Source organism: Ambystoma mexicanum, chromosome 1p (assembly GCF_040938575.1).
Source record: "Ambystoma mexicanum isolate Mex_15411 chromosome 1p, UKY_AmexF1_1, whole genome shotgun sequence".
NCBI classification, from domain to species: domain Eukaryota; kingdom Metazoa; phylum Chordata; class Amphibia; order Caudata; family Ambystomatidae; genus Ambystoma; species Ambystoma mexicanum.
In genome coordinates, this window is record NC_090921.1 from 200272943 (window position 1) to 200298077 (window position 25135).

Below are 25135 nucleotides of genomic sequence, written 5' to 3' on the forward strand. Positions count from 1 at the left end.
AAAATCCTGCACGCTGAAATAAATTGTAACATTAGCAAGAGTTGAAAGAGCCATTGACTCCCAAGTGGCTGCAACTGGAGAAGAAAACTGAAGAGCTTTTCTGCTACAAATGTGGGTTCGAATACCCGCACGACAGAACATGCCCCGCAATTGCACAACGTTGCAACTCTGGTGGCGAAGAAGGACACTTCAAAGCCTTTTGTTGGCTATTCCGAGACCGAGGGAGAGACTGACCCAAAGACATCCTTTCCAACTCGAGAGGCCGGTACGGGGGGCCATCAAACAACAACCCAGCCCCAAGTACCCAGAACACCCCGAATCAACCCACAGGTGATCAGAGAGACAGAGACTCTGGAGAGGACCGGCAGAAGAGGAGAGAAAGAAGAAGGTTCGTAATGCGCGCAAGACCCGAGCGCAGGTCAAGACCACATGTACGATACCTGGTGAAACAATCCCCCACAGACTCTGACCCCAGCTCATTAGGGAGCGAATAGAAGAAAAGGGCTTATTAATACGCTCTGGGCAACCCCACTGCAATGGCGCAAAGCCCGACACTCATCATCAAACTGAAAGACAGTCCAACTGAGTTTCTTATAGACACTGGAGCCACGTTCAACGTGGTAAGTGAGAAAGTCTACACTAACCTCCCTCAGAAACCCAAGCTACATCCAACAACCGTTGACATATATGCATACAGGGCCAAGACACCCCTAAAGTGTCTGGGACAATTCAGCGGGCTCTGTCGCTACAAAGGACATGAAATGAGGATACCGATACACGTCCTGGCCACAGAGAGACAGACAGTGGCTGCGTCCTAAGCTTTAAGGCAGCCGCCGACATGGGCTTGATACATATTCTATACAACATAATGGTCCATAAGTACATAGCCCCGGTCGAAATGATAAACAATCTATATCCCAAAATATTCAAAGGAATTGGCAAACTCAAAAATAGGCAAATCAAGTTCCATGTGGACAACTCTATATGCCCTGTAGTCCAACTGTACCGCGGGATCCAGATCAACATTAAAAAAAAAGTCGAGGATTCGCTCCATAAACTATTGGAACAAGATATTATTGAAAGGGCCACAGGACCCACCACGTGGTTATCTCCAATTGTCCTGGTCCCCAAAAAGGGACCCGAGGCCATAAGACTGTTCATAGATTTGCAACGCCCGAATCAAGCTATCCGAAGAGAGAGATACCCCGCGCCTCGCATCACGGACATGATTCACCTACTGAATGGGGTGAAGGTCTTTTTCAAACTCGACCTGCAAAAGGGGTACCACCAACTAGTACTGCACCCCGAGAGCAGGAACAACCTTCGTCACTCACGTCGGCCTCTTTAGGTACAAAAGACTGAGCTTTGGGGTGTCCTCGGCGGCAGAAACATTCCAGGCCGAGGTCCATAACATCATTAAGCACATCCCAAATAGCCTCAACTACTCGGACGACATACTGGTATTTGGCACAGATGTGAACAAGCACAATGAGACCCTGATGAAGGTATGCAAGGCCCTGCACAATGCCAATCTCACCATGCACATGGACAAGTGTGAATTCCGCAAAACCACTCTAAAGTTCTCTGGACATGTCTTTTCGGAGTCAGGAATGACTCCCGACCCGGAAAAGGTAGCAGCACTAAATTACACCTCTGCTCCAACCAATGTGTCAGAACTCCGTTCCTACCTGGGCCTGGCCAGCTATTTCAATCGATACATCCGGGACTTTGTGTCCGTCAGCGAGCTGCTGAGGCATCTAACACATCAGGATGTGAAATTCGAGTGGACCAGCGACTGTCAAAAAGCATTCAAACTAATAAGAGAAAGGGTTGCAAACGCGGACAAACATGTCGTACTATGACCCCAGCAGGAAGACTGAGCTAATGGTTGACGCCTGTCCCGTAGGCCTGGGAGCCATCCTGGCGCAACTCGACCCAAAGGACCCCTCTCAGAAACACATAGGGCCTCATTACGACCCAGGCGGTAAGTTACCGCCTGGGTCGTACCTTTACCACCATGGTGTAAACTACGTTTACGCCATGGTGGTTGGCGGATTTACCGCCCCATTCCGAGGTGAGTGGGGCGGTAAGTCCCCATTAACCCATTTACCCTTCCCCATTCCCATTTTTGCCCCATAGGGCATAATGGGAGTGGGGAAGGCGTTAATTACGCCACCGTAAATTACGGTGGCGTAATTAACAACAAGGTCCCTTAGCGCCATGGATTTTAACACCTGCAAAAAGCAGGTGTTAAAACCTTTATGGCGCTAAGGGACCTCGGAATCAGGCGGTAAGGGTCGGCTCTGTTTACGCCGCCGTAAACCCCTTACCGCCTGGGTCCTAATGAGGCCCATAGTGGCCTTCACCAGCCGCAGCCTGTCATCACCGAACAGGTGTACTCTCAAGCAGAGAAGGAAGGGCTCGCTGTCGTATGGGCGTGCAAGCACTTTCACCTGTTTCTGTATGGGAAACCGTTCCAGGTTGTCGTAGACCACCAGTCCCTGCTATTCCTGTACGGTAATCCCCAAGCCAAGATGCCTCAGCGAATTGCCCGATGGGGTTTGAGATTACAGGACTATGCATTTGATATCACACACAGGCTGGGAAAAGGCGAAAACCCGGCAGACTTCCTGTCGAGGAGACCACGGGCGAGAGCGTACCCGAACTGTCAGTGGCTGACAGATACCTAAGATATCTCATCCACCAAACCACACCAGAGGGAGTCAACATGGAGGCGCTCGCCAGAAAGACAGAGAGTAATATGGCCTGTCGCATCATCTGCGAAGGACTAGAATCTGGACTGTGGCAAAGGGCAAAGGAAAGGGGGAGAGCCGCGGGAGGCAAGGTGCGAGAAGACGTGGAATGTCTGCTACAAGTAAAAGACGAGCTCGCAGTGTCTGACGATCACCTGCTCCTAAAAGACTGCAAACTGGTAATCCCTGAAGCCATGAGAGCAAAAGTCATCGAGCTAGCACACGAGACCAATAGAGGCATGGTATCCACTAAACGCATGCTCCGTCAAAAGGTATGGTTTCCGCACATGGACACCTTGGTAAAGGCAGCGCTGAAAGCGTGCCCTACATGCTGCCTCATCACAACAAATCGCCACCCCGAACCACTGGTCATGTCGGAGCTCCCACAAAGAATATGGGAGGCAGTCGTGGCCGACTTCTTTGGACCTATTGAATGAGGAAAATATGGTGTGGCCGTGATGAACGAATACACACAGTATCCTGATGTTCGGATAATATCATCGACCGCAGCCCATCATGTCATCCCCGCTCAAGACCACATGTTCTCGTCCTATGGAGTACCTAAAGTACTCAAGACGGACAATGGACCCCTGTTTTGTGGGCATCAGTTCTCCCAGTTCGCCGACTACCTAGGATTTCATCATAGGAAGATCACTCCCCTATGGCCCCAAGCCAATGGAATTGAGAGATTTATGGCAAACCTTAAGAGAGCCCTACAGATTGCCTGGTTGACAGGACAGCCATACGAACAGGTACTAAACCAACTCATGAGAGCCTACAGGGGGACACCCCATAACACCACAGGGAAGACCCCGGCTGAACTGATGTTTGGACGGAACACACAAAAGCGCATTCCCCAAGCCGAGGTGATCAGCCCACCTTCTGCTCTTGACCCGGTGGTACGGGAGCGGGATGAAGCAGCAAAAGCCCAAATGAAGCAATACGCAGACACCCGCAGGTGGGCACAGCATCTCAAATAGAAGTAAGAGATGTGGTGGCGGTCAGGCAACCGCTGACGCACAAGCACACATCAGCATTCCGCGAAGAACCCTTACTTGTCACTCAGAAGAAGGGATCCATGATCACCACCCATGGGTCGGAGGGATCTGTCACGAGGAACTCGTCCCACTTCAAAGAACTCCCACAAACGGGAGCCAGGCGTCTGAGTGGGAGAGTGCAGGCTCACTTGGATTACGAATCAGATGATCTCTACCAAGGAGAAAAGTGGGACTCTGATGAATCGGAGCCGGATGTGGGGAAAAAAATGCAGTGAGCGGACCGTCGCCAGGGCAGAGTCAGGCACGCCCGCAGAGGGCCCGGAACAGACCTCGCCGGTGGATTGAGGAAATGGACTAGAGGCCCACCAGACCATCGCCAGTTGCGAAGAATCTGCTAACTGTTTAAAAAGGGGGGAGATGTCACATTTATTTCTCCAAGGTAACGGGGCAAGAAGAACAAGAAGGGAGGAAGGAAGGGAAGTGACGTGGGTGGGGGCGTGGGGAGGGGCGTTCCAGTTGTAAGTTGGAATAAAGAAGATGTGCGTGTCCAAAGCTCTGTGTCTGCCTGTTTCTTGCTGCGCCACTGCCCCCAGGCCGAGCCAGGCTCTCACAGTTTGCACTTTATGGGGTATGTCTAACCCCCCCCCCACACCCATGTTATTCCCCATGTTCCTGTTTTAATGTGGCCTTTTGCTTATTTTGCACCCTCTCATACTTTGCGCCGCCTTTTCCCTCCTGCTAATGTGACTCTAGCGCTATGTGCTCGGACATGGCGCAAAGTGGGAAGGGCCAGTTCGAAGTAGGAACCATTAATCTGCTTTGGTGTTTTTGCATGGCACAATCATGTGCACTTGTTCTGTGCAAAATCACTTTGCACTGATCAAAATCTTTTGTAAATTAGGGCCGCTCGTGTCACTTGACAGAGAGGCGAGGACATTCCTTTTGAAAGTGAGTTACTCCATAACAATATCCTCGGCTGGGTTCGGACACATAAAGAAGAGATCTGGACACCAGAACGGAAGTCAAGTGCTCATTTAAGAGAATCAGATAACTGCTGGAATTATGATGCATCCGCTGGCAACCTTGACATATGCTGCTCAAATATTGTAGAGTGTAGAACTTTGAAACACTTTCTTGCAGAGTATGACCAAGGAAACATCAATGGATTTAACTCTGAAATGTAAAGGCTTGTTATTGGGCACTGGGGATGGTCATGTGAGCCTAGGGGGCGAGCTGGAACTGTATCCTGGTTGGACTAGGATTCAGGGATGTAACCTCATGCTTGAACGGTCTGAACCTATCGCACCTGAAACTGTAGCGAAGGCCTGTGTGTCTGTGATACTTACTAGAGAAAGTTCATTAGACTGGGCATAGAAAAGGGATTTCATAGAGGGGCATTTCCTGCACCGGCTGAGAAGACTTGTTGTGACGCGGGGGCATGCGAAATTACCAATTACCACTTGCGAAGCAAAATGGGAAAAATTCACGTGTTTCACTTGGTGCATCAGATGCGTCCCTTTTTTCTGCAAGTGTCGCTTTTTGGGAAAAATGTGAGACAATCAGCGGACAACGTTTCCCAGCGCCCTAACAGATCACATTTTTTAGCAAAAAAATTACATTTCAGGTGATGAAAAAACGTCTGCTATGTCCAATTTCTCAGGCGAAGTTGGTGAAGGGCGTGAATTATGCACAGAATTTGCCAATTTCAGCACTGGGCGAATTGTGTACTTTTCACCCACCCCTAGTGACGAGGTACACAAACCCCTGTGAGCTGGTTCCTCTTTGCAGGGTGCATAGCTTTTGACTCTGTTTTTTCTCTCCCTGTGCTTAACCCTTAACAGTATAGTGCTAATACATACAATCCTTAAGACACAAAACCTATCTATACATATAACATTCTCCCAATTCTTAAAACCGTGTTCATCACGTCACGCCAAAATGTATGGCCCATATGTGTTTTTTATCCCCGTCAAGCAAAAATGTATATGATTAAGACAGTGATCGAAGCGAGAGGGAACGGTCGGGAGCGGTATTCCACTACTTTTGTTTTCATTTTTATCTGTTTACCATTCCTCTACTTTTTACCACCATCTTCATCATTCTATTCAGAGGATTTCTCGTTTCACGTCCATGTGTAAAGTTGTACTAGGACACTTAGTTACCAGTCATTTAGACTATTGGAATGCCCCGCCGCAACATCACTATGGTTCTGCCTGCCCTCAACCCTGCCGAGACCACAGTTCCACTACTTTGTTCGGAACAATTCTACCATTGGATTACAATCTGTAATATCCTAGTTGATATGTTTCCACTCAGTGTGTCATAAGGGTTCCTTTGTGTCCCATGTTTATTTCTTTTGGCCACGGTTGAGTGATGCTGACTTGTTGCACTTTTATTCCTACAGGTGTCACTCCTGTCACGCCTTCAGGATTCTGTATGGATCAGCTGGCTGGGATTGAAGCCGCGGTGGGAGAGGATGTCACGCTCCCTTGTCAATACGCCCATCCTAGAGATCTAGGCCCTGTTGGCGAGGTGCACATTTACTGGCTCGTGGGCCTAGGGGATAGATGTACAGTCTACATCTACAATCACACAGAGAATATCACTCATAGCAACTACACACAGCGTATCTCACTGGTGGGAGACCCAGTGGGCAGTCAGACTTTATCCATTCGTATCACGGATCTGAAGAATGCAGACAGTAAGCGATACTGCTGCAGAGTAGTGCTCTTGAAGCCAAATAGCACAGGCCTGCTTCAACAGTGGCAAAGCCCAGGAGGAACTTTCCTGAGAGTAAGAGGTACGTACATGATACGCTTAGTATTTGGGGAGCAGAAAGGTAGACGAATACTGCTAAGTGTCTTCAGATATATTTATCTGGGTTTGAACCTAATGCCTTAGACCTTGTCTGGCTTGGAAATTATATACACTGAGATTACAGCTGTGCATTTTTCTATCACACCTCGTCTTGTATGTATGAATGGTAAATGGAATATGCAGTAATGTGCGTGTCTAGAACTGAACCGATGCTGGCATCCATAGCTCCTGACTGTGGTTTCATATTCATTCCCAAACCTAGCCCGCTCGCAGTGTCCCCACAGTCAGCCAAATATGACCGTGGTGTTTCTACAATATTTGAACAGGTGTCCTTCCGGGTTGGTTCCTTGGTTGTGGTTGAGGTGGCGTTGTATTAGGATTCAAGCAGACATTGTGAGTCCACAGGTGTGAGGTCCATGTGGTATTTCCAAAGTGCCATGGAACTACTTTTGTGTTCTGCTGCCATCAAAGTAAATGTTTGCTGTAATATACCAAAGGTTATCCTGCCCAAAGACTACAAACTCCTGTGATTCGGCCAGAACCATAGCCGTCAAGCTTCCCAGTCCATGTGGAATCTTTGAGGCAATCCTCTTTTTTTCTGTATTGCATGCTGGAACACGTAGTCCAACCCTTGTAGTATGAAAAATTAAATTACAAGTTCCAGAATGGAATTGGAAACAAAAACCAGGACTTGCTCAAGATGTCAAGCATGGAACTGGGAAACTTGGCAGAGAAAGTCGTGTGGCCCTCACACCCTCGTCGGCTGCGGGCACCCATGGCAAGGGGAAGGAGTTGTAGCAGATGGGGCCTGGAACTCACGCCTCGAGCCATTAGAGCTTAGCCCTTGGTATATGGGTGTCCAGGCCACTGCTACGTGTCTTGAGATACCTTGAGCTGGATATTCACCCGAATGCCTTAGATCTAGAGGTGACCTGCCACAGAGTTTAGGGCTTGCTTGGAAATTATACTTACTGACAAGGGAGGCATAGCATTACATATGTGTATATTTATGTCAAGTCATGTATGTATGCATGATAAATGCAAAGTGCAGTGAAGGGAGGGTCTAGAATTGACCATGGGTTCTTGATAATTGCCAATCCCTGGCCACTCTTAGGTTCCCCATAGACAGCATTAGATGGTCATGATTCTGCAATAAAAAAGTACAATGGGTTCCCTGAAGGAATGTTCCCTGGTGAAGATGTGGATGGCTGAATATGCAAGCAGGCATTGGGTGTTCATGGGATTGGGGTCTGTGTGGTTACAATATGTGGTCATGAATATCATTTTCTGTTCCACTGCCAAATATGTGCATGTTGGTTGTAAAATACCATTACATCTGCTTGTGCAGTTACTCTGAAATGTATGCGAGACCCAACTCTTTTTTATCCTAATTGGAGAGTCCAACCGCTTTTGAGCCTATGATGTGACACTGCAGTAGGTGCGTTGTTGGGGCATAGAGAAGTCCTTCCAGGTGCCCATACCCACATCACTAATCACCCAGTGGCCAGCCTCCATCCATGTCACTAGCCAACAAAAGCAGAGACTTTCCTAATCCTCAAATCAACTCTGGGGTCCTGTTCCTAACAATGATCACATCTAGTGCCCATTTCAAGTCAAGTACTATTGTACTCATGGGTCTACCGTCCTTCTTTTAATACAACTGTAAACAGTGCTACCTTCAAGTAATCTATCATCCCAAGGACTCGCCTTTCTGGCATGAGTCATGGCCAGGACCAACCCTTGACACCAATATTAGTAAGTACCGATCTGCGAGCTATTCATATTTCCACATCATCTTTAGATTCATAAAAGACCACCCAGGTGTCACATTAAGGAAGCTTACACTGGCTCCAGGGGCTTGCTAGAGTCTTCTGCAAAGTCCTCTTCACCTGCATTTCCTTCCACAGTCCATCATCCCACTATGGCCTTCGCCTTTGTCTACTTGCTCTTTTCTTTGAAACTCACAGGCAGTTCACACCAAGCCTGCACACATGTAACTAAAACGACCTTCAGGGAATGTAGGTCCTGCTTTACAAACATGTTTTCAATGGAACATTCCTATGTTAGAGATGTTTGTAAATCAGGCCCTTTTTGTATGTGAGTATAACATGTAAAGAGTAAGACTGCAAAGGCTACATCCCACAAATTCCTCAATCCACTTCCATCTGCAATGTATAACTGAGGGATTGCCCTCTGCCTTTTTTGATATTTATTAACTAATATAATTATGTGGGTAATTCCGTTTCAGAAAGGGTGACCTGCTGACTAGGTTCCCCATCCTAAAGCTCCATGCCCAAAGCAAAGGGTACACCTGTGCCCTACTCATCAGTACCCGAAGCTGCAGCACCTGCTCTCTAGTGTCACAGAGCATGTTCAGGGGTCACAGGTGCCCTCTTGACAGCTGTAGTGCCAGCCAACTATCTGCAGTGAAGGGTCTGCATTTAATGAATGCATCTCTGTTACAAAAACTACATAACTATGAGAATGCTATCCTTTGGAACATTAGATTATAAAGATAAGCAAAAACTGAGTTAAAGGTATGGTGGCTGGGATATCTCATAGTTACCCAAGCCACATCAAAATGATATTACACATGTCAGCCCTGTGAGCTTAGTTCAGCCCTTAAAGGGTTATTTATTTATGTGCATTTCCCCCAAGTGAGATTGTCTTGGCTACTCCCACCAGAACTGTAGCCCTCAGAGTTGACCCATGTTCGTTCCTTTGTGAGGGCAGGTAACACCCTTCCCAGAGAAACTGCCACTATACATGAAGCTGTCCTGGGAAGAGGAATCAAAGGACACACCCTTCAAAAAAGGATTAGCTTCAAACCAGGTTGCTGCAAACAAAAAGGGATGTTGATGCTATTGGCAAGGGAAGGGGCAAAAGTGACTTGCTCCAAGAACAGGGATTCAACCCCTAAAGCCTGCTTGGTCTTGTCCAACCACCTGTGGTCCTTTGACTTTCAAAGAAGGTGTCTTTTACTCCATATTTGAATCATATCTGGACTTCAAACCTTCAAGAAGATTTGGTTGTAACCTACTGAGAGAGCAGTCCTTTCCAAAGACTCCCAGTTGTGAGGTGAAGAGAGGTAATGCAAGTCATAGGTAAGTTTTGTCCCCTAAACATCATGAGAGCGCGTTAGAGGAGACCTGTTGCTGGAGCAATATCTGTGTCTCTGTTAGCCAAACTGCTGCCTAAGACCTCACCATGCTGAAGGAACCTCATTTTGCACTCCGGCAAACACCGAGCAGGTCAGGCTCGCCCCTCCATCGTGGCGCTCTGCTTGCTGGTGTTTCATATGATCTGTGGGAGCCGGAGCTCCACACCATCATGGCCGCCACACTTTCTCCCTCCTGACTGGGTCACTGTGCATTTCCAGCCTGCTGCAACGGAACATCCGCATTGGCTGAGATGTTGCTTATCCCCTTGGCTACAGCCTAGCCGGATGGCAATGCTGGATGAACCTGATGCCAAAGGCCCACGCATAAGGCCCCTCGCCTGTTTGGGCATGTCTGGGATGCGTACGGTGCCTGGCGACACACCTCATGCCATCTCAGACACATACCTTCTCCTACTCTGCATGATCTCTATGCCGTGACCCCAGACTGCGCTTCTGTTGGCATCGCAAGGTAACTTAATTTGTAGTGTAAAATGCATTTTTTACTTCTGGTTGACCCCCTCACATTACCTTCTATGTGTCCTGCCTTCCTGTAACCTAACATTCCTCTCCTGTTATGGCACCGCCGCCTTCACGAACACGTAAATGCCTACGGTATTGTATTCCTTTTACTGATTTACCATCTGCATACCAGTACCCCCATATTCGACTAACCTTGCATCCATCATATTAAATGGCTTGCGACACCCTGTGCCTCTCTCCGTGCAGGAACTTCGCTTAGAACTCCTATGTTACTCCTGTCTCTTTATCTCCTGCCATTCGACATTTCAGGCCACGTGGCTCACGCACCTCATTTACCTGCTTCTACCGAACCTGGTTACAGCAGCTTGAGTTGCCTTCGCACTCAGCTCACGTGCAACTATCGGATCTAAGTTAGCATCCCCCATAACCATCGATCATGACGACAGCAACTAGTACTGCATAGGCTTTTTAACTTGTTGTTATTATCGTATTTGACTATGGCAACCCGCGCTGCTCCTAAACAAACTTACTTATTATCACCAGATTTGACTATGGCAGCCTCCGTTGCATCTGCATTTAACTTGTTGTTATTATTGTATCTGACTATGGCATCCTGCACTGCATCTGCATTTAACTTGCTGTTATTATCCTATCTGACTATGGCAGCCTGCGCTGCATCTGCATTTAACTTGCTGTTATTATCCCATCTGACTATGGCAGCCTGCGCTGCATCTGCATTTAACTTGCTGTTATTATCCCATCTGACTATGGCAGCCTGCGCTGCATCTGCATTTAACTTGCTGTTAGTATTGTATCTGACTATGGCAGCCTGCGCTGCATCTGCATTTAACTTGCTCTTATTATCCTATCTGACTATGGCAGCCTGCGCTGCATCTGCATTTAACTTGCTCTTATTATCCTATCTGACCATGGCAGCCTGCGCTGCATCTCCATTTAACTTGCTGTTATTATCCCATCTGACCATGGCAGCCTGCGCTGCATCTGCATTTAACTTGCTGTTATTATCCCATCTGACCATGGCAGCCTGCGTTGCATCTGCATTTAACTTGCTGTTAGTATCGTATCTGACTACGGCAGCCTGCGCTGCATCTGCATTTAACTTGCTGTTATTATCCCATCTGACTACGGCAGCCTGCGCTGCATCTGCATTTAACTTGCTGTTATTATCCTATCTGACCACGGCAGCCTGCGCTGCATCTGCATTTAACTTGCTGTTATTATCCTATCTGACTATGGCAGCCTGCGCTGCATCTGCATTTAACTTGCTGTTATTATCGTATCTGACCATGGCAGCCTGCGCTGCATCTGCATTTAACTTGCTGTTATTATCCTATCTGACCATGGCAGCCTCCGCTGCATCTGCATTTAACTTGCTGTTATTATCGTATCTGACTATGGCAGCCTGCGCTGCAATTGTATTCAATTTACTGCAAGCATTGAATATGTCTTTGGCAGTCTGCGCTGCACCTCGGTACCTAACCTACCTGTATATACCTGATTTGACTAATGCAGCCTGGGTTGCATCTTGCTTCCAACCTAGCTGCAACCACTGGATTTGACTATGGCAACCCGCGCTGCTCCTAAACAAACTTACTTATTATCACCAGATTTGACTATGGCAGCCTCCGTTGCATCTGCATTTAACTTGTTGTTATTATTGTATCTGACTATGGCAGCCTGCGCTGCATCTGCATTTAACTTGCTGTTATTATCCTATCTGACTATGGCAGCCTGCACTGCATCTGCATTTAACTTGCTGTTATTATCCTATCTGACTATGGCAGCCTGCGCTGCATCTGCATTTAACTTGCTGTTATTATCGTATCTGACTATGGCAGCCTGCGCTGCATCTGCATTTAACTTGCTGTTATTATCCTATTTGACTATGGCAGCCTGCGCTGCATCTGCATTTAACTTGCTGTTATTATCGTATCTGACTATGGCAGCCTGCGCTGCTTCTGCATTTAACTTGCTGGTATTATCCTATCTGACTATGGCAGCCTGCGCTGCATCTGCATTTAACTTGCTGTTATTATCCTATCTGACTATGGCAGAGTGCGCTGCATCTGCATTTAACTTGCTGTTATTAGCGTATCTGACTATGGCAGCCTGCGCTGCATCTGCATTTAACTTGATGTTATTATCGTATCTGACTATGGCAGCCTGCGCTGCATCTGCATTTAACTTGCTGTTATTAGCGTATCTGACTATGGCAGCCTGCGCTGCATCTGCATTTAACTTGCTGTTATTAGCGTATCTGACTATGGCAGCCTGCGCTGCATCTGCATTTAACTTGCTGTTATTAGCGTATTTGACTATGGCAGCCTGCGCATTTAACTTGATGTTATTATCGTATCTGACTATGGCAGCATGCGCTGCATCTGCATTTAACTTGCTGTTATTAGCGTATCTGACTATGGCAGCCTGCGCTGCATCTGCATTTAACTTGCTGTTATTAGCGTATTTGACTATGGCAGCCTGCGCTGCATCTGCATTTAACTTGCTGTTATTAGCGTATTTGACTATGGCAGCCTGCGCATTTAACTTGCTGTTATTAGCGTATCTGACTATGGCAGCCTGCATTGCATCTGCATTTAACTTGATGTTATTATCGTATCTGACTATGGCAGCCTGAGCTGCATCTGCATTTAACTTGCTGTTATTAGCGTATCTGACTATGGCAGCCTGCACTGCATCTGCATTTAACTTGCTGTTATTAGCGTATCTGACTATGGCAGCCTGCGCTGCATCTGCATTTAACTTGCTGTTATTAGCGTATTTGACTATGGCAGCCTGCGCATTTAACTTGATGTTATTATCGTATCTGACTATGGCAGCCTGCGCTGCATCTGCATTTAACTTGCTGTTATTAGCGTATCTGACTATGGCAGCCTGCGCTGCATCTGCATTTAACTTGCTGTTATTAGCGTATTTGACTATGGCAGCCTGCGCTGCATCTGCATTTAACTTGCTGTTATTAGCGTATCTGACTATGGCAGCCTGCGCTGCATCTGCATTTAACTTGCTGTTATTAGCGTATTTGACTATGGCAGCCTGCCTTGCATCCGCATGCCTGCGCTATATCTGCATTTAACTTGCTGTTATTATTGGATTGATTATAGCAACCTGCGCTGCATCTGCATTTAATTCTCTTGAAACCATTGGATTCGACTGAGCAGCATGCACTGCAGTTGCGTTCAACTTTGTACTACCATCGAATTTTACTATGGCACATTGGGCTGCAATCTGCACCTAAACCAGCTGTAACTTCCTGATTTGACTTTGGCAGCTTGCGCTGCACCTACACAAACATAATTGCTATCACCGAATTTGACTTTGGCAGCCTGTGCTGCATTTGCATTTAACGTACCTGTAACTTGGTTGTAGCCCTTGTAACATGAGGTGTAGCTCTGCCACGTATGTAACCTAAGCAATAAGAGTAACATGTATGCAACAGCGCCCTGATGCCTAAGGGCTTGGCGCACTTTACAACTGCCAAAATAAATAAATAAACCCTGAAGGTGTGTGCCAGCTTGCCCTGTGTTTGTGAGTCTGAAAAAAGAACTACCCTTGTCCCTGGTATCATGCAGTGGGATTTCCTGAGAGCCAAGACAGCTGGGATACCTTTACTTTTGCAGTTGAACTGTGGCGAGCTGTGATTCAAGTGTGACTGACATTGTTTGACCAGCAGGAGCCCTCCAAGCTTTCTTTGGCACTCGACGACCTTCGGACCGCTGCTGCAGCCATTTGAACCAGTACACTGCTGCATTGCACCAGCATAAAGCATGTTGTTGCTGAAGCTTGATCAAAGAAGCATCACTGCACCTGCAATGCTCAATCCACTGTTTGACCAACCCAGCTCTTCATCACAAGTCCAGTAAACGATGAGACCAATCGTGGTGTACTCTACAAATCACATACTTTAAGCCCTGCATCAAACACAATTAACTGCACATCTCATCATCAGCCCGTCCACTGTTGAACCAAACCTGGTGACACATACAATCTGCATCACTCCAGCATCGCTTTGAACTGTAGCCTTGTTCAGTTGAAACCGACTAAACATCTGCTTGCTGCTGGCTTTCCGTGACTGCCACAGTTCAAATCATACCGCCAAATAGCATAGAAAATCCTGGCTCACTGATATCTATCCTCCAAGAAACTACAAATGTATTATTGCTGCATTGTCTATAGTTTTATCTTGTGTATGATGATTATTAAATATGAACTTGTGTGTATATGGTTTGATGTGTAAGGTTTATATGAAACCATGAATACATTGAAACAAATACAAAAAGCCTGTTAACTTCCCCCGTGGTCCATTTTGGGCCGTAGAGACTGTCTAGGTTACATGAATCCCTTTTTAGAACTCAAGAACATATCCTTTCCGAACATTGTAGGTTTAATTGCCTTTTCTCCCCCTGTATCATTACCCAGAACGCTGCTTCTTGATGTCCTGCATATTCCGTGTTCTTTCTACAGGGGTAGGTTGTGATTGTATCTGTTACACACAAAGTTACCATACTGGGCTCCACATGTCACAGGCCTAACACCCAAACTGTCCATGTATCCCTCTTTCAGACTTCTAGAGGCACAAGCCTGATATGTTGATATGATTTGATATGGCATTTATAACGCGCCTATACACAAGTGTTTCAAGGCGCGATGAGGCAAGGGAGGGGGAACAGAGGGAAGACAGAGACAGCGATCCTTCTAGGCCAGGTGACATTGAGATCGCGCAAGAGCGGGTGGATGGGGAGGGGGCAGTGCGGTATAAAGGATAACAGTGATGATTGTGCTACAACTTATGTTGTGGATGGACTGGCCTGACATACCAAGTTTCAACTGGACTGCACATACAATCACTGACACTTAACCATCCCTGCCTGCCTTCCCGAGAGCACTGTAACAGTGTGGGCTGTTTATTATTTCCCTGCTCTTCAGTTCCACTGACCCCCGACCCGTTTAAAACAGTCTACCATTTAAACCTTGGAGACCGCAGTGTGTGGGGGAGTTGAACATAAATACATGCCTCTCTAAGCAAAACTACAAATCAGGTACAGACAGGCACAGATAAAGGACCTGGCCTAGTAGGATCGTTGTCCGTCCTCCCTTTGTTCCCCTCCCTTGCCTTGTCGCGCCTTGAAACACATGTGTATAGGCGTTGTAGAGGAGGTCCCGAATATGGCCTGCACTCCAGCCACCCATGTCGAAATGCCAGAAGCATACTCGCCAAGATATGTGACATATAAGGAGCAAATGAACCAACAGAGAGCCACGGTGGGGCTCTGTCCAGTACCCATCAGAGGGACATTTATACCTATTGAAGCGCCAATAACCAGACAACCGTGGGCAGCAAGCTACCCACTGAGACCACCATACCAGCAGCTGACACGAAATTAGGATTACTTGCAAACAGTCCCTGAAGAGACCCAGAGAGCCTTAATAGAGGGCAGATGGTGACAACAAATGAATACAAACAACGAATGAAAAACGGACACACAAGGACTAAAAACAAAGAGTAACGATGTAATGGACATATAAGAAGAAACAATGTTAGCAAACAGAAACGTAACCATGAAGTAAGATGAAAATATGCGACTAACTGAATGCATGCGAATAGGCTTGGAACGCAATAAGCAAAGACAAACGGTACTGCTTGCAATGCTTAATAGAAGAATAAAACGGCATGTGCCAAGTATACATCTACCTCAAAGAAACACGCTATACAAGTGTGACACCATTTTGTAAAAGCAGAATTAAGACCAGGCTGCAAGGGACTAACAAGGCCAAGATTCATATTCCAGCCAAAGCCAAAGGGAAGAGCGGAATCGAAACTCAGTAAGAAACAGCTCAACGCCTGGGAATTCGAGGTCTACCTAAGGAAGGGAGGAGAGCTGCAGCTTCAGAGAATCAAAACCTCAGAGCATACCAGCCAGCCAGTGAAGGTCGAGATAAAGAGGCCCCAGTCAGGTGGCGATGCTAAGGAAGAATCAAATACGCGAATAACAGGAAAATGAAGCAGATTCACGGTGAACAGACACATGACCAGCCAAGGGCTCAGAGGTATCAACGTCTGATGTCACCCAGAACCCAGGATGCCATAACTTTTCCTGATAAGAAGCTACAGTTTCGAGGCCAAGCCTAGCCAACCAATTTACACATAGCCCTAAAGGTACTGATTGATGGAAGCGAGGCAGGGTGAATTGTGGGGCACTCCGCATCTGGGTGTCCATTCTGCATGCTGCTAATTAAAGTGGAGATTTATGCCTAGGTGTGTAACCCACCCAATCACAATGGACCAAATAATCTAGGGTCCTATAGCGTGTAGAACCAATAAGACGTTGTAATTGTAGTGACGTCTATCATGAGTGATGTAGTGGGATGGGCATAGACGCCCACCCGATAAGAGCTATCCAATCCGCATGCTCTGTTACCATATACAGATATAGCACCTATACTTAAGTTACCTTTCCGACCAATAGAATTGCATGGCAAACTTATGAGTTTTGCACGTCAATTGATGATGAATTTTGCCCATAAAAGTTGCTGTCTGAATGAAGAATTTGGGGAGTTGAAACGAGACAGGTATCGCATCATTGATGATTACCATTTGTTTCCCCGTTTTTTGTACTTGTTATTAAACAGACTTCCCTTTGCCAAACTATTGAGTTGTCCTTATTGAAGTGTGTTGGAGTAAGTGAATCCTGCACCCCCATTCCTCACATGGTGCTGATATCTTGTCTTACAGGTACTAGAGGGTGAGCTCTGACCTATGGGCCCATCAGAGGATGTTCCGCCCTCCTGTACATTTGGTAGCAGAGGATGGTTCGACCATCAACTATTGATGTATTAATACTAAGACACCCATAGACCGATGGCACAAAGTAACTCTAGGCCTTCAGCAATATCACAAGTCCTTCACCATTCGGCTGAGTAGACTGAGCAGCTTCCCGTGGACAATGATAGAAGTAAATCCATCAAATCTGCAGCAGGTCTGAAGGAACCTGCCTTTCCAAGCATAACCCTTCTCATTCCCACGGGCAGCGGATCGGACGAAAAGACCGCAAGAGGCGGGAAAAGGAGGGGTGGTGATCCCGAAGTTCCAGAGAAGAAAAGATGCGAGCAGTGAGTGAAACAATAAACTCATTACTTTGACAAATGTCTTGTAGGCATTAGAACAAGTAAGGGAAAGGTAACGGAGGGTGGCGAAGAAAAATAAAAATATTTAGAAGTCTAGAAGACTGTATATATATATAAGGGGTTAATGACTTGAGCATAATAGATAAAAAGTAGGTTAACGGGAGGACACCCGAGATAAAAAGTAGGTTACCGGGAGGACACCTGAGATAAAAAGTTGGTTACCGGGAGGACACCCAAGATAAAAAGTAGGTTACCGGGAGGACACCCGAGACAAAAAAGTAAGAGGATTCGCCTTGTTCCTGCGCTTTAATACAGCGGTCAGAAGAAATATGAACTCAGAGCCCACATAATAGGGGACGATTAGGCTATGGTGACGATTAAAGATGGCACTAATGGGGTTCATTTAAACCCCATGTCGGGGTATTGATAAGAAGGCAGGTATATGTGTTTCCAGCTGGTGTCCATCTAGTCTGTCAAATGTCTGTCATACGTGTCCTGTTATATGTCAAACGTAAAGAACTGTATCATTGATATTTTGAAATGAAGTTTGGGCTTTACGCGATTCCGTATCTAAGAGGGAATCGCTAATAAATTGATATTCTTAAATAAAGTGATGATATAGAACCTTGGCGGGAAAGATTGGATTGGAGCTTGCGTATTTGGTGCTCGCTCATATTGTTGAAAGTGTGAAAATTGCATAAAATAGTGTTGGTAACGAAAGTTGAGAATGGAAGAGGTTACCCCACTTGCCCATTTGTGCAAGCAATTACCCAAGCATGCATTCAAGCTCAAGAAGTATAGTGCGGAGTGGGTTAAGGGTACCGCCCACAAAATGTTTATGCTGTGGCCACAGAACGGGTCTTTATCTAAAGCCGTTTTACAGCATATGACAACTTATCTGCATGCCACATACACAGGCAAGAACCTAGAGAAACGTCTTGCTGTTCTAGAACTGTGGAAAATGTTTGACAAGCAAAAGGAGGAAGAGCCTCCAGCAGATTGGATACTAAACGTATGCATGGAGGGGGTTGAGACGCCTACCGTGCCCCCAGCCCCACCTGAGCCAGAGATCGAGGGGAGTAAGTCAGAGGGACTCTACCCGTTAAGAGAGCTTAAGGCAGCTACTGTGTATAGCAACCCCGCGTATGAGTCACCTACGTATAGTAGTGACGAAATCAAGGAGAAGGAGCAGGAAATTAATCTTACGTCCACAGTCCCGAGGGACAAGGAGAGATGCGATGAGGAGAGGAAAGACGAGGCACAGAGTTGTGCACCTCTCGTTAAGGAAAGAGAGAGAAAGAAATGGAAGGGAAGCGAAGGCAGAAGTGATGAGATAGCATTCACAAAAGACGAATGGATGGGAGAACAGATATTGCTGAAACTTGATGGTAAAGGAAGTGATGATATAAGGCTCAGAGAGAAGTCTGATGAGGAACAGAGAAGGGAAAAGGAGAAGGAAAAGGAAATGACGGATGAGAGAATAAAAAAGAAAGAGGCAGAGGCGAGAACAGCTATATCGCGAAGAGCAAGGAAAACAGCTCAGTCGCAAACAATGTGTAGCCTATGCACAGTACAGACAGAACATGCAAAGGTTGGAAGAAGAGCAAAGAGTATGTGAAAAGAGAATAAGGAGACGGGAAGATGAGGACGTTAGAAGGGCAAATGAATGTAGAAATGAGAGAAGAAGAGAAGAAGAAAAGACTAGAGAAGAAGCAAGGAAGCTCAAGGAAGTCGATGGTGATATAGAACGCAAACGTAGACAGAGGGCACGGATCTTGAATATTTGGAACGGGAAGTTAAAAAACCCAATCCTGTTGTAGAATGGGAGGACATCGAAGAGTTCATTCCTGCAAATGAGTCAATATCAGGCACAAATGGGGCAAACATTGAAGATGACTTCAACACCAGAAGCATCAGGGAAACGATTGATAAAATATACGATGAAATGGGTCTGGAACAAATTTCCCAAGGGGGAAGGGAAGGTGAGCGGTTGGAAAGCACTCAGCTGTATGACACTGAGGATGTCACCCGAAGTAGTGGGAGCAGGGGACTGTCCCTGGATAGGCTAGAAATTAGTAAGAATGAAGAAGATGGAAGGAGTTGCATGAACTCGGAACAATCAGCGTCCGACTCCAGTGGGGAAACGGAGGACAAGACACACAAAGAACGGAGACGACGTGAGAAGCGGCTCCCAAGGGACCAAGGGTACGATGGTCAGACACTAGCGAGTCCGCATCAAGGGCATCAGAGTTCACCGCGCAGCCTGGCCGACATAAGGGAATACCCCGCAGTCAGAGGGGGGAGCCAGCACCTGCCTATGTAGACAGATTGAGGACATTGCTAGGTCGACGGCGATGCGGAAATGCTACCCCAGTGATAGACAGGAGAGCTATGGGGAAAGAGAAGGAAGACTGTGCATTTCAGTTCCCACTGCTAGAAAAGGGGGGCGCAAGACCACAATATATCCCATGGCCACACATGGATCGAGAGAACTTGAAAAACAAGCTTCCACTGCTGACTTCGGGAGCCGGGAAATGGATACACGATTTAGAAAAAATGACAGGGGGTGTCACGTTGGCTATAGGGGACATTAAAGGTCTCCTGATTGCCATACTGGGTGAGAGAGCAGACGATGTATGGAAGGGGGCTGGGTACCCTGGGGTAACCATAATTAACACTACCCATGACGGAGCACCATTCAATAATTGTAGAGCAGCAGTGTGGAAAGTGCTACGAGTGCTGTACCCAGACACTTCTGATATGGGAGCTATAATGACTCGAAAAATTAAAGAGTCAGAGGATCCTTTGATTTATATCCAGAATTTTCAAGACACGTGGGTGCTCAAAATGCAAGAATCTTGGACGAAATCTATCCCTGTATTCTACCATATATTGTGCCAAAAGTTGCCAGAACCGGTGCAGAAACAGCTCAAGAAATTGGTAGGAGTAGAAGCTAAACCGTGGGCCAAAATACAGGAGGCAACTCGTAAAGGTGAGGAAGCGAGCTGGTGCAAAAGAAACTCTCAAAGTATGCCCTCGAGGGAGCCATGCTGACAAACCCAGCTGAGCCAAGCGCACAACAAGTGACCAACCCATTGCAGAATAACCAGGGTAGTGCGGGAATTTACCCAAGGGGTAGGGATTTTAGAGGAAGAGGATGGCAGAGTAATCAGGGAGGTTTTCAGAATAATCAAGGTGGCTTTCAGAATGCACAGATGGGCAGTCCAGCTACGCCAGATGGACAGATGGCCCGACCACTGCCAGTGTGTTGGCTGTGTGGAATGACAGGACATGAGGTGCGCGTGTGCAGAAGCCAAGGCATGTGGCAAAATGGCCAAGGGATGGGAACAGGCATGCTGAATCAGCCTGCCGTCCTACAACTAGGCGGTGCACAGAATCACGCAGTGCAGCTGCAGGTACGCCGCAAGGGGTTCAACCCTCGAATATAGGGAATGTGCCACAGGGCAATCCCAACAGGCACCGCCGCAAATGCCGCAGGCTACTAACTCAGGAGGGGGAGTCAACCCTGGGAATGGGGGAAATCCACAAGTATACAGTGGACCGAACCTATATATACAATAGGACAGCTCACGGGAAACTCTGACCCTAACAGGGAACCTAGGGTAAATGTCGTCATAGCGGGGAAAGAATATTCTTTCTTAGTTGACACGGTGCAACACGCTTGTGCATACAAGAAGGCAAGTTTTCCTTGTCCGGCCAGGCCATAGACACTCAGAGTTTTACAGGAGCTCACTTCAGAGTTCCCTTTACGGGCAATCTCCCAGTCTCTGTGGGAGAATGTGAGATGAATGTACCATTGTTATATTCACGCCAGACCCCAGTAAACATTTTGGGTCGAGATTTAATGACAAAGTTGAATATGACTATATCGTTCAAAGAGGAGGGCATAGTATGCTCCACCCCAGGAAAGTATTACTCTATCGTGTGCAAAATGATCAGAGCATACTCCGGACGCATAGCCATGAGAGCTATACCATTAGAAACGGAAGTCTTCGCATATGGCGTGCGTGTGCTTATGGCAGAATTGCCAGGCCTCGCAGATAGAACTATGAGAACCCCTGATGAGTTTCTATTCAGACCAAGAATACCTATGCATGAAGAAGGAGGACAAGTATTTCCCTTATCGATACATATTGCAGCAGTAAGAAGGAAGGTAGTAATGGTCGAAGGGTACGATGATGAAGGCAGACAATGGTGCGCAATTATCGCCATTGAAGAAGGGTACCGAGTGCTGACGTCACCGATGATGATCTGTTTGAAGAACACCCTGCCTCAGCAGAGACTAGGGTGGAAGTGAGTCTCATATTTTGGGTCAAAAATGATCAAACGAGAAGTGCCACAGAGAATGATGTTGACACTGATCCGCCCCACATACTTTGATGATGATATGGCCCAGGTGCCTGTCTTGGTATGGACTACAGGACCCTATGACGTAGGCCTCCTGAAAGGAGCAGGAGAAGTGAAAATTAAATTGAAACCAGGAGCAATTTTACCAAGGGCACGACAATATGTCCAGAGAAGCGGATGAAGGGATTGCGAAGACAATTTCCCCCATGATGGAGCAGGGCATTCTTGTGATGTCAGAATCACCCTTCAATACAGTGATTTACCCCGTCAAGAAATCAAAGGGAGGGTTGTGGCGTTTAATTCAAGATTTAAGAGCATTAAACGATATTGTTGAAGCCGAGTTCCCTATAGTCCCTAATCCATCTACGATCTTTTGTAACATACGATCGAGGCGAAATACTTCACAGTGATTGATTTGAAAAATACTTTTTTCTCAATCCCGCTGCACCGTGACTCACAAGATCTGACGTCCTTCGCGTTCAGACAAATGCGCCTAAAAAGTACGAGGTTGCCACAGGGGTACTGTGAGCCCCCATCCATTTTCAACAGAGTCTTGCAAATGGACCTAGTCAACATTAACAGTAGACAGAGTTGTTTTGCAGTATGTGGATGACATTCTCATCTGCAGCACCACTGAAGAACAATGCAGGTGCGATTCTATCAAGCTTCTGACTATATTGGCTAAGAAAGGATATAAGGTTGACAAAGAAAAGTTACAATATTGTCAACAAAAGGTACTGTACATAGGCCAGCTAATCTCACATGAGGGGAAAACGGTCACCCCAGAAAGGGCTGAAGCTATCATGAACACAGCTAAGCCGCTCACGATAAAACAAATGCAGAACTTCCTAGGCCTGTGCAACTATGTTAGGGCATGGGTCTTCGATTACAGCTCGTATACCAAGCCCTTGCTCCAGGCCCTGAAGAAGGCCCGAGCGACAAAAGAAAAAATTGAATGGACTGAAGCGATGAAAGAGGGGTTCACAGAACTAAAGAGAGCAATTTGCGCGGCTCCAGTTCTCGGGATTCCTAATTATGCAGAGGAATTCTACCTGTTCTCGCACACGAATGGCAATGTTATGACAGCAGTACTCGCTCAAAAAACCTCGTTGGGGTACAAGCCACTGACGTATTACAATGGGAATCTGGACCCAGCAATGAGAGGCCAGTTCCCATGCGAACAAAGATTAGCTGCCACAGCGTTCGCCATAGAGAAGGTGACAACCATTGTAATGGGATGCTCCATGAGGTTATATGTTGAACACTGATTATTTGCCATATTAGTGAAACCAAAAGGTACATTGACATCTCAAAGGGCCTCTGCGTATGAGGTGATCATATCAAACCCATCGATCAAAATAGTTAGATGTAAAACAGTGAATCCAGCCACGTTCATAGCAGAACCAGTCACTGAAGGAGAGCCGATACATGAATGCGCAAATTATGAGGAATTCTATGACGAAATCCCCAGGGTAAAGAAAAATGCCCTGGCAGGTGGTGAAATTGTGTTCATTGACGGTGCTTCAAGAATCGACCAAGAAGACGGACAAAGATATACGGACGTTGCCGTAATAAAACACATAGCAAACAAAGAATTTCAAGTACTCGTTAGTGCACAAATACCATCTCTTTATTCAGCACAGGCTGCAGAATTATTGGCATTGATACTCAACATTTAGAATCATGCAGACCAGGAAGTAACGGTGTAACGCTCACAGAAGACTGGTTCATACTGAATTTAGCAGAGCAGGTTGCATTTTTTATAGTGAACTGCATAATTTGCCAACAGTTCACCGCTGGGCACACATTAAAAGTAGTGAGAGGAGTCATCCCCCAGCCAAATGGACCATTTAAGCACTTGCACGTTGATTATGTCGTCATGATTCAAGTATGTAACGGGTACAGGTACTTACTTGTAGTGGTGTGTCCATTCTCCAGATGGATAGAAGCAGGTCCCTGTACACACCCAGATTCAACCTGTGCTGCCAAATTCCTGGTGAGGGAAGTATTCCCTAGATGGGGGGGGGTGGTTGTGTGAGGTGATGAGATCAGATAATGGGGCTCATTTTGTAAATACAGTTTTTGAACAGATAAGCTTGTTGCTTGGTATAAAGCACAAGTTCTCATCGGCGTATCATCCAGAGGGAAATGGTATATGCGAGAGGCTCAACAGCTTGTTAAAGGAAAGGATAGCCAAGTTGAAGCTTACTCTAAAAAAGGGATGGCTGCACTGTCTACCACTGGCATTGTTTGCACTTCAGAACCAACCAGGCTCCGACCATCATCTCACGCCGCACGAGATAGTCACGGGAAGGAGAATGATGACCCCCCTTACCCCTCAAGATAGATCTAGATGTGATGCCCAGTCTACCCAAAAGGTCCTGGGAACCGAGTTGTCGGAATATCTGACTGCATGACATCGAGCCTCGCTGTCATTTCAGACCAACTGCAGTGACGACGAAAAGGGTGCAACACAACACCAGACCCAGAGGGAGATGCTGAAACAGACACCGCTCAAGGGCTAAGTGCGCCAATCATCTTCCCTGGTGACAAAGTACTGGTGAGAAATCACACAAAGAAAAGGTGGGACGAGCCGAGATTCAATGGCCCGTTCATCGTAGAAGACTGCACTCCCTCAGCCATGAAACTGCAAGGCAGGAGAGCTTGGATTTTCCTAAATGACATTAAACCTTATATCGGTCCCTTTAGCTGCACCCCACCGTGAAGAACCTACAGACAACGGGGAAGAACCTCAGCACGTGCAGACGAGAGATATGAGGAGGAAGAAGGACGCATGAGCAGGAAAACTGAGACAAAGAACCCCGGATACAAGTTGTGGCTTAAAACTGGACAGTTCCTCCAAGCAAAGGGGGATAAGGACATAACAAACACTTTGTGCATTCTAATTGCAGGGTGAAGAAGAGAAATCGCACATCTAAGCCACAACACACTGATGATACGAACTTTTGAATCAAGCCATATCCAAGCATTATTAGTGAACGAGACTTTGATGAACTAAGAGCAAAAGTTAAGAACATCACACAGTCACCTGAATCAACCAACACCCAGACTTTGTTTTGCTGAAAGTATGACATCCTCCAACAGGAATATCACCAGAGATGTGCTGTCCTGTTTTCAGTTAATACTAGAGACATATCCATGGCTTGTAGGGGGAGTTACCAGCATCACAGACTTTGTCCAAAATCCTGCCAACAAGAAGGTGATCTGGCTACTACTGACTGTCATCGCGGAAGCCTTCATTGTACTGCCTGAGTACGATAATATAGGCACAGATGCTTCCTCCACAAGTGATAATAGATGAACTCACTTATACGCTTTTCTTTGGCATCATAGAGGACTGTCCAGGACTCATCGGGAGAACCACGGATACCCTA

At 46.6% G+C, this 25135-nt stretch overlaps 1 protein-coding gene across 1 annotated transcript in view; it reads left to right on the forward strand.

Moving 5' to 3' along the window:
* The window catches only part of LOC138567827 (uncharacterized), a 251970-nt gene that overhangs the window by 27423 nt on the left and 199412 nt on the right, over positions 1-25135 (forward strand). The window contains exon 2 of the mRNA XM_069646326.1: positions 6156-6551. Within this exon, the coding sequence (XP_069502427.1) occupies positions 6156-6551 (396 nt within the window). The remainder of the gene's footprint in view (positions 1-6155; positions 6552-25135) is intronic.